The following is an 11,384-nucleotide window of genomic DNA, read 5'->3' as shown; positions in this document are numbered from 1 at the left end:
AACAAAACATATATATATACATTGCCGACAGTTATGTCTGGCACCAAGATTCAATTTCATTCGATCTTGAATTCCAATAATATTCCTGTATATCTCTTTGATAATCATGGATTCTAAACCCACAAGTATTTCTGCTGCAAGTGCAAATTCTATTCCAACACATATTAGGCTTACAAACCTAATTGCATGCATTGATATCTTCTGCTTTAATAGACAGACTCCTCCAACTCCCAGGGCAGGTCATGCCGGGGTCTCTATCGATGAAAAGTGGTTTCTGGCTGGTGGTGGTGATAATAAAAACGGTACTAATGTAAATACGAATACATCAAATAAGCTAGACACCTTGCCCATTATGAATATGATACTAAGTTCTGTTTATACAACCTGTTGCAGGTGCTTCAGAGACATTGGTGATGGATATGCACAAGCTTGTTATCTCGGTTTTGACGAATGTAAAGGGAAGACACCCACTTGCCAGCGAGGTAACCATTATTTAAAAGAGTGAACTATTAAAAGATGTAAAGGTTTTCTTTGTCATTTAATGTATTCTTTTATAAATTGTGATACTGATGTTTATAGTTTTCTTTTTTAATGAAACAAGGGGCTCTCTGTGTCATCAGCATTCATAGACGACGATCACTTTTTGGTTGCTTTTGGGGGCTATAATGGAAAATACAACAATGAGGTATTGTGATAAACTAATAATTAATGTTCTCATTATAATAATTCATCTTTTTCTTTCGGTTCATCTTTAGTAGGATCGGTTTTGCAATTCAAAATGGAGGTTGCGGCACAGTTTGTTGTCCGTTTACCTGCCGTTTGTTTGTAATTTGTTATTTAAATGTTTTGGATTGGTAATTTCTGAGACTGGATATATTTTTTTATTGATTGATGATTATAGGGGTGAAGGTCCCTATGGGGCTGAAATCGACAAAATGTCTCCGTCAGAACTCGTCCAAGAATTCAGGTTGCACTAGTCGCAATTCGAGACAACATGTCCTCTCTATAAGCTGAAAAAATGTCGTCCCTATAAGGTATTTTTCTTGTAGTGATTTGTAATAACTCTTTCTATCTACTTTTATTTTAGATGTGGCACGACACGAGAGAGACTACGGATAATAAAATAGATGTTTTGTTGATGACGTTGGTGTCGAAGTTTTTTAGAGAGTTAGGTATCTCGTTAGATTAGCTTATGTAGTTTATTTATACAATTTAACGTAGTTTATTATGCATTCAACAAATGTTTGTAATTTGACGGGTTTATTTCCGAATTGGATGTCTATGGGTTTATTTCCGATTTGAATGTGTATTGTTTTGGTTTGATTTGAAAATGTTCCGTTGGTAAGCTTAAGCTTGATGTATTTCTGGAAAACCTTTTTTATTGTTAATGTTTTTTTTTCAGTAAATGTTTATAAGACGGTGTTAAATAATATTTTTTTTATTAATATTTGAAATGTTTTGATATTAAAAGACGGTGTTCATCAAATTTAAGCCGGTGTTAAAATTGAACACCGTCTAATAAGACTTGTTTTTAAACCAGTGTACTTTAAGACAGTGTTGAAAACACCGTCTTAAAACCATTTTGTAGTAGTGATGTGTGAGTAACTCTACTTTTTGTTATATAAAATTGTATCAATTGATACTTAAAAGCAGTCAAAATCGATGAAAGAATGTTTCATATTAGACATTGATAAAAAAAAGGTCTATATAATAACCCTAATTTAGAATGTATTTTAGACTCTGATTATAATCATTTATTTTATTTTAAAAACATTTACTTATTTACTAAAATTATCGTATACAAAAAAAAAAAAAAAAAAAAAACAAAATGTAGACATATAATAATTAGCCCTTATGATCGAATGGAAACAAATATTTTTTACTTTACATGAAACCCGGCGTTTCAACCGACGAATTAAATTTCCATCGGGTTTCACGATCTAGACAACGGATTATTTTGGTGGTTGCAACCCCATTTCACGCCTTAACCTCCGGCACCACCACCACCGCTCTCTCTCACACACAAAAACGATCTACTGTGTGTAAATCTGAGCTCAAACCACCAAGAAAAAAAATATCTCATGCACCCTATAAATACCCATCCTCACTTCAACTATTTCTTCACAATCCATTCTCTCTATACAACAGTTTCCTTTGATCTTGAATTTGGTGCTGAGTGAGAGAATGGCAGGCGGACGACGAGCGTACACAGCGCTGTTTGCGGTTCTGTTGTTGGTTGTTTTGATCGCGTTAGCGGATGTAGCTGAGGTAACATTAGTAAACTGAATTGAATTTGTTTGGTTTTGATCGTCGGATCATCTGCATTGTTAGTGTTGTAATTTTGAATTGAAATATGTTACTGATTTTGTTATGTTTTTTATTACAGGCTAAGAACAGGCTTCCTCTTAGAGGTATGGCATATCTTCGGTACTCGGTTTAATTCGCTTTATGGCATGCATCAAAAGCAAAACTAAACCATAATTTTCGATTAACCGGTTATGGCTTCACATATCGATTTACAGGCTCGCGAAACTAAACAAACTTTTATTTATGTAATACGTTAAATGTATATTTATATAATAACTGTTATTATATATATAAATTATATGTAAATTTAAATACAAATATATTAGGTTATGTATATAAGTGTAATTTTATATATATACATATATATATTATATATATATAAAAAATAAATTATAGAATACAAAAAACATAATTAATAAATAATAACTTAGTCGAGCTCGTACTTAGAAATAGAGATCTCGGCTTCTTTATACCTAGTTATGGCTTAACCAAACCATGGGTTAATTTTTATTTTTTCAACGGCTAACTCACACACCATTAATACCATTAATAGACATGCTGCTAAATCTACACTAAAGTCCACCATCTAACTAGAACCTAACTTGATACCGCTTGACTACAAGCCTCTTTCGATATCATGTACTTGTTTGATTCTGTAAATTTGGTTGGTTAAGTAGGTTAATTTGGTTATGTACAAAGTTTACGCTTTTGATTATAATAATGGTGTGTTTTGATTTACAGAGTGTAAGCCCAGATGCATATACAGATGCTCCGCAACATCACACAAGAAGCCATGCATGTTCTTCTGCCAAAAGTGTTGTGCCACATGCAGGTGTGTGCCACCAGGTGTTTACGGCAACAAACAGAAGTGTGCCTGCTACAACAACTGGAAGACTAAAGAAGGCAGACCCAAGTGTCCTTGAAAGATCGGAGGGGTTTAACTGACATTTTTATAAGTTCAAGGGTCTAATTGTGAAAGAAACAGTTTGTGTGTTGTTTTTCTTTGAATTTGAATAAACTGAAAGTGTACGGATAACCAAGGGGCATTTTAGTCAAAGTGTTATCCAAGATTTGTTGTTATTAATATGTTTTTGTCATTTCTGTATTCGAACATTTATGTTTTTCAAAGTAAGTTAATGTTTAAGTGATTTTATTAATTTAAAGTTTGTCCATTTATGAATTAAACATGAGCATTTTGCTTGGGGATATCACAGCTTCTATGTCTTATGTTACTAGTGGGGGACCTGCGCGTTGCGGCGGAATCGAAAGTATGCAAACCAAAACATGATACGTATCAAGCAATCAGGTGGTCAATGAAGTGACTCGTTGACCAAAGATGGTGCTGTAGAAATGTTGACCACCATTAACATCTTTAAATCGCCACCTAAGCAGGGCTGGTTTTGACGATAGAAGATGATCAGCATATGTTTCAAATGAAAAAATGAATTGTAATATCTAGTTTTCTTATTGATAATATACCTGAAATATGTGACCTTTGAGTTTTCATAAAGTATGTGCTCTTCCTTCTTTGCTATGTCAAATATGTCATCACTTCGTGATGACAAACTTCTGTTGATGGTGTGGTTTTAAACATGGTAAGAGTTAGTTAGTTTGAAAAAATGTGTAAACTAACCAGTAACCTAAACGGGCTCAGCTTGAGCCAGAAGTGAAGTATATACCTGAGTTTCTTTTAGCCGATCCCCGGTTGACCCGCTCTTGGAAAAGGCGTTCACTACCAGCAAGATCTCTAAGACTAGTGGGTATGGGGGCCGGCTGAGGCCCGGCTAGGACCGGCGCCGGTCCCCCACACCCCCCCCCCCCCGGCCCGTTCCGGCTTGACCAGCAATCCACGGACGTTCTCGCCGGGCCACAATTTGAATTATATAGCCGTTAATAACAGCTAGTTTTTAAAAAAAATTACTTTTTCACTTTAAATATATACCACTTTCAATCATTTTTATACCATTCTCATCCATTTCTCCCCATTCTTCTCCCATTCTCATCCATTTTTATAAAAACCACTCCCATTTTTTATACCAATCTTCTATAAAAAAACATTTTTCCATCCACAATGGCATCTAATTCTTGGTGGTCGTCGTCTTCTTCGGACGAAGAGGAGATGTTTTTCGCAAACGCTGTGGTAAAGGCGGCGCAGATTCTTTTATGTTATGAAATAAATTTATTTATGTTGTGTTATGTTGTATTTTTTAATTTTTATAAAGTTTTTATTAAGTTAATAAAAAAAACTTAGGAAATTATAAAATATTAAGGTGGGGTAGCCCCATCCTCCACCCCCCTCAAAAGTGAAAGAGGCCCATCCCTCACGAGCCGGTGATGTAGCGCCTACGTGACGGCCCATCCTCGTGAGGATGGGCCTCACCATACCCCTTAGTCTAAGGTTATGTACATCTTTTAGTTGCTGCTCCAAAGTATATTAATTTTTGATAAGATAAATTTTAGTCATTGCCTCACACATCTCAATTATTTCATCTACATTGTTTGGCCACCATTCGTCATCCCAATGGATGTCGGGAGCTTCTTGTTTGAATTTACAACTTCCAACCTACATGTTTTAACAAAAATATACATTAATATTATATGCTAATATAAATCAATCCTCTGTTTATTTTGAACACATTAAATTGAAAAGTATCTTTAGTGATATAAAAGGAAATATACTATATTTTGTAATTTATCTAATAGAAACATAGAAAATGGGATAACGAATGTATCTTGTTCATGTTCCTTGTGTGGAGATAGTTTAGAAGACACTGACCATCATTTTATCGGGTGTGGTATAGTAACAAAAGGGTGGAGACAAACACTCTTACGATGCACGTTTTCGGTGACTAATATTTCAGTGGTGAGGGACTGGATTGACTCACCCTTGCTTTCGGCTCGTAACAAGAAGCAAAAGGTGTTCCAGGCGATTGCTAGAAATGACAAGGTATAGCAAATTGCTAAAACATGTTAAATGGGTTAAAATATAGTAGGTTAAATGGGTAAATGCTGCAGTACAGGTCAAAATATACACCTCCACCTGTGAGAGCAAGGAAGCCACCCCCTAGAAAAAGACGACCCACACCACTCGAAGGAAAAACACGAAAGAATGTGCACTACCACGCCAACATTGTACACAACCCAGATGTGAATCCCAAACTCACACTATTCCCACCCCGCCCCTGTCCCGTTTGCGGTAAGTGTACTCACCAAAACCGACTCACACCAAAGCCCTAATCCCATGGCTTTAATATCCATATGTCCTTCTAAAATTCAGCAAGATAAAGTATACATTACCTCGACTGACGGCTTGAGCCCATCCTGACCCAAATCAAAAAGAACAAATTTTAAAGAGTCCGTTTTGACTTGTACGAAGTTTGGTCGTAACCCACGACGACCATTACCCCACCCAAAGGTTTGGCAATTTAAAGGCTTCCCCATCCTTTGCACCAACAAATGAAAAGTTCTCAGCGAAGCAGTGAATTTTGGCGGTAATTTTGACATCACACTATCACATGAGTGTGTTAACGAATTTTGGTGGTAATTTTGCGCATTATAAATTGAAAATGCAAAATAATATTAAAGTTTATATGCAATGTCATACAACCAATGAACCCCAAATCTATACATTGGCGGAAACCATATCATTAACACCTAAAAGAAGTGTATGCCCCAATAAAAAGTGAACTCACCGGAATCTTAGAAGTCCTAGCCGCCGCATGTCGCTGTTAGTGGTGTGAGGTTATCGTCAAAGCAACTCGGTAACTCCGGCATCCGACTCTGCCCTTTATCTCTCCAATGCTTCCCACCTGACTCGATAAGGCCTTACTTTAATTAATGGTGGTGTTAAAGCTGCACCGTTAGCGGACTGCACACAGATCTGGATTTTGAAACATCACCTCATACAAGAATCATAATAAATGTTACTAAAGACATATACTCATCTAAACCTCAAAACACGAACATTAAATTTGGATAATCAACGCAAAAAAAAATAAGGATGACAGTTTAGATCAAATAACAAGATTCATTGACCAATATACATTTACAAGTAAAATCAAATAGTTTGTTCACAGTAAGATAATAGAGATTTGGATTCTAAAACATCATTTAATACTAAAATCAAATTATAATCTCAACAAAGAATTAATAGAAATCATATAACTAGATCATGAACTTGAAATCACAATCAGTACCAACAAACAGCAAAAAACGCATCCGACTTACACAACAACAACCATATTGGTCACCGGATAACTCGTCGGAGCTTCACTGGAGTTTTGTAACACAAATAGTAGGTTAAACGAAAACAACTAAAATCAATCTAACTGTAAAAGAAACATGCAATTGAAGCTAGGCTTACCGGAATTCTTGCCTAAGTCAAACAGAGACCCATCACAACCGTAGCTCGCGCCGCCTCCATCTTGTTACTGTAAGCGTACCCACCAGCTGAACAGTCAAATCTGGAAGGTTCTAACATTTATAAAAATTTCTTCCCTGCAGCAAAATTTCTATTATACACCATCTCTACATGTAGAGTTGTATGTATATAATCTGATAAACAAATTTATAAAGATAACATATGGTTTGAAATTCGTTTACCTAAGCCTTTCAAACTGGAGGCTTCCTAATTTCTTCAACAACAAATTGAGGTGATATTGAAAATACGAAACAACAACATCGTGTCCAGTATTGTGCATACCTGCGGAACTGGTACGATCCGATATGCTACAATCATGCTATTCTCTATGTTAACTGAGTGATCGTCTTCAGTTACTCGATGACCTGTTTCACCATTTTCAGTTTTTAAACCACATGAATTAGTTTGCAATGAGGATTAGGAGGAAAAATCTATCCACGACGAAGACCCGAATTAGGTTTAAAAGAAATAACAGAAATTAGGGAACCTAAATACACAAACACAACTTACCGTTAGCAGAAGAAGAGCGTAATCAGCTCTTGACGGAGATTCCATTTGAATCACCACTGCCTGACAATTATTATAAACCTAAAATTCGCACGACGCTTGGTTGGTGTAACAACTGCCACTAAAATCCATAATTAGGATGGTAATTAGCTATTAAGGAAACCCTAATTAAGAAACCCAAGTAATTCTGCACTAACCCTAAAATTTCCAGAATAATCAGAATCAGGATCAGGGCCCCTAAAACTCAGGGGGGGTAAAACCCTAGTTACGATTATCATCATAACTCTCTGTCGAAATAGAATTTTAAAAATCTAACGACTCAGCAAGCCTACACACGCAAAAACCTAGTCTATGAAAGTAGGGTGGTCACTCGCGTAGCGCGACGCCTAAAGGGGTACCCCCTCGCGCTACGCGACGGTGACAAATTCTCAGTATAAATAGCAGGGGTTGGGACTTGAAATCTGGCACTTGAACGACGTTAAAATTCATAATATACGTCGAGTTATAAGCAAAACAGTCCAACACACACACAATTATCGAAACGCTGCCGCAATCAGGGTAATAACTCAATCGCTATTACGATTCAACGTCCGATCGATTATAACTATCCAACGATAGTCCAGGTGCTGCTCAATTGAGCTTGTACTTTGATTATTCATCGTGATTTCGACTTGAATATTAGAGTGCTGTTCGAATTCGGACTATGCTCTGTTATTCGTTGTGAATCCGATTGAATTATCGAGTATTGCACTGATTAATCGTTGTGAAGATGTAATCTCGTGAATTGACGTAACTGCTGTATTAGTTACTAACCTGTGTGTGTGCATTGTGTTAAATTAGGTTTAAGCAAGGCTAATCAGTAGGCTTATATCTATTGCTCGTTAATCTGCAATGTGAGTCATTCTTCTTTTTAAATTGTTTTCTCACCGTTTGTGAGTAAGTATTACAATACCTCAAATTATTTTCAAGGTTATAACTACAGGGATTAAGTCTTTGTAATCACCAAATTACAGCTGGTATGTGGGGTATTGTGCACAGTACTGTTATTATCACTCTATGTGAGTGAATATTACTCTATGTGAGTTATTTCTACTCTGTGTGAGCACACCGTCACTATTTGGGCAACGGGACCCAATAGTGGTATGACCACAGTCACAGAAATGAATCGAGTGACAAATACCCATTCTTGATAATTGGTTGATAGAAACATTGTAATCGCTCTTAATACTGTAAATTATAACTAACGGGTCGTTTTAGAAAACAGAATGATTCACTCAGTATTTCCCTGCTGACAAAACCTTTTTCAAACATGTTTCAGGTGATCTGTGTGATCCAGGAAAAGTGCAGTAAAGCACTATCAAGCTCAGAGAAGTGGCTCAGTATAAATCAATGAATAAAACGTGTTTTGAAAAATAAAGATTTCTATGTGAAATCAACTTATTGTAAATTATGGGATTTATCCCTTAAACTTTGTGTAATATATTAAACGAGCATATTTCACGGATAAAAGATCCTGTTATAAAAAGACTTCCGCTGCCGCATAAATTAAATACCACGGGAACTGCCTCGCGGTCCCCCGACTCCGTCCAGGGTGGGTCGGGGAGCCGTGACAGCGAAGGTGGTATCAGAGCTAATAATTAAATTGAGCCACTGATCGAGCCACTGATTAAGCCTAAATTAAGCATTTTGGACCACAGTGCTTAATTTTACTAATTGTTATTCTGTGATTATTTGTTTTATTAACTGGCTATTTTTAGTTACTGTTGGTGCAGTTGTCTGTCGACTACATCTTAGTTCGGAAAAACCATTTTGATTGAAACAAACTTAAGTGTTTTGAAATCATTATGGGAAAATAGTTTGTTGTGAGGGGGAGTTCTGATTGTTTTTGCACGAGAATGGTGAATTGAAGTAATTCACATAATGTTGTCATGTTTCTTGTATAGTTTGTTTTCAATTTTTCCTCGGAAAATCAAAATTAAAACATATTTTGATTTTAGGGGGAGTAAGAAAATTTTGAAAAATTTAAAAATTGAAAAATGAAAATGAGTTTTGTTGCAAAAAGAGGAGATGATAGTACATTGGTGGACTATCACAACATGCTAGAGATTTGTAAATTCAAAAATGTTTTAAACAAGTCTTACTAATGATGTGTCAGTAGACTTCGCACAGTTAGTAAATTGTATTCGAGATATAAACCTAAAATCAAACTTACTTATTTTGTGGGGAACACTACTTGGATATATAGGTAACCCCTGAAATCTCGTTTGAAAGGTTTCTTATTCTGGAATACTAGGTTCTTGTACTCAAATGATGTCTGGGGTATTATTCCGGGACTTCTGCTGAACGGTGGTTCTGACCTAGTCCCTGGCTAATACTTTCTTCATATGCTTGAAACATAGCATAAAGCCCTCAGCTGATTAGACAATAAAATTGATGATCAGTTGTTGTAGCTGAAATGATCCTCTAAAGGGGACCCACTGCTAAGTCGAAGCTGATATCTCTCTGCTGAACGGAAGTTCTGACCTGAGATCCCTCAGTTCTCGCATTTTTCCCCTAATTTATATACAGATATCATTTGTAGTTATACTTACCTGTAGATCAGAATATTGGGATCTGAATACGGGAGTATATTCAAGAGGTGGGACACTCAAATAAGTCTAAGTTCTAAAACATTAAATACGTATCTTGAATCAATTGAAAATTTGTGTAGAGGTTTAAGTGGACAACAATACTGACAATCAGAAGTAAATTTGTTTTTAACATTTGCTGATTAATCAAGATCAACGGTGTTGGTGATATGTCTCAAAAAAACCGATATGATCCTCTTGCACAATCTCTCAAAAATAGTGTTCATTTTTGTATTTCATTAAAATTCAAAAATCCAAAAATATTGTATTTTTGTTTGATATTTGAAAACTTCAAAAAGATTTTCGACAACAGAGTGTGAAGAACTGATTTTCGACATTTCAAGTGTAAAACATGTTGAACTTTTGGTTTGGGAGAAAATGTTAAATTGTGAAGATTTAAATGCAAAATTGGTTCATTAACTTGATGACTAAGTTGAATGGTAACCTACAATTTAATCTTCATAGTTTTTCTTATGCGATTAGTTAATTCATTAAGTTGAATTACAAATTGTATTGGTTTGTGATAGTATATTTGAGTTATGCAGGTTTCTGATCCTGTCACTACGGATAGCCAGGAGACATATCAGAACCAGAGAAGAGCTTAAACAGAGAAAGCCAGGAGTTGATTTCAATGGTGATAACGATTTCCAGACAGAGATCCCAGCATGATGATAGGGGGAGTCTGACGAAAGTTAGAGCCAGAGAAAGATCCAGGCATATGATTCCAGGCAGAGTTCCTGAAGAAGATCGAACAAGATTGAGGTGCTGTGAATGATTGAAGACTCTCACTGAAGATTCCGTCAACATTCAAGGGGGAGTTTGTTAGTGCAGTTGTCTGTCGACTACATCTTTGTTCGAGTCTTAGAGAGAGAGAAAGACAAGTCATTACGAGTTTCACTACGAGATTGACTACGGCAATATCCAAGGGGGAGATTGTTGATGCATATTTTGTCTATCGCCTTCGTCAATCCGAGTCGTAGTGAAAAGCGGGAAGAAATCAAGCGTATTATGTCATATTTAGTTAGAAATGGCAAGGTGGCAAACTTGTAATTAGTGTGAACTTTCATTTAGTTGCCTTGACCATATAAATAGGAGTTATGTCATAATTTTAGTTAGAGATTTAGAGACTTTTGGAAGAGTTTTAGAGATTTGGAGAAAGACTTTTGGAAGACTTGGAGCTTATTTGGAGAATTAGAGATCTAGTTGTAGAGAGAGAAAGTCTAGAGAGAGAAAGTCTCTCCAAGTGATTCACGGCATTGTACACGACGTCATCTATATAGAATCACGTTTTCTTGTACGTTATTGAGTGTTCGATCACGTTCGTTCACGGATTCCGCACGTGAAACGAACGTTACGCAATCGAACGGTCGCCAAACCGGTCCTACAGTTACAGTATGGGTAAGCAAAAGTTGTCTGCTATCTACCACAAACTAGATGTGGCATCTTCTTCTAGAAATCCAGTAAACCTAGAAGAAGGAATCTTTGTCCGCAAGGCAAACTATGAGAATCCACTTTCCCCAGAG

General features: G+C 36.2%; 1 protein-coding gene and 1 long non-coding RNA gene across 2 annotated transcripts; both read left to right on the top strand.

Annotated features, from left to right (window-relative positions):
- Positions 1-233: 233 nt before the first annotated feature.
- On the top strand, positions 234-695 carry LOC110866219. The gene is made up of 3 exons (XR_002551234.2): positions 234-302; positions 394-482; positions 602-695. It is a non-coding gene; the product is annotated as an uncharacterized LOC110866219 (long non-coding RNA).
- Positions 696-2,112: 1,417 nt separating this feature from the next.
- LOC110867831 (protein RSI-1) lies at positions 2,113-3,470 on the top strand. Its single transcript, XM_022116881.2, has 3 exons — positions 2,113-2,268; positions 2,387-2,411; positions 3,049-3,470. Exons 1-3 carry the CDS (start codon positions 2,185-2,187, stop codon positions 3,228-3,230), a joined length of 291 nt encoding a protein of 96 aa, XP_021972573.1. The 5' UTR covers positions 2,113-2,184; the 3' UTR covers positions 3,231-3,470.
- The last annotated feature ends 7,914 nt before the right edge of the window (positions 3,471-11,384 follow it).

Source organism: Helianthus annuus, chromosome 7 (genome assembly GCF_002127325.2).
Source record: "Helianthus annuus cultivar XRQ/B chromosome 7, HanXRQr2.0-SUNRISE, whole genome shotgun sequence".
NCBI classification, from domain to species: domain Eukaryota; kingdom Viridiplantae; phylum Streptophyta; class Magnoliopsida; order Asterales; family Asteraceae; genus Helianthus; species Helianthus annuus.
This window is presented reverse-complemented; position numbering and strand designations above follow the sequence as displayed.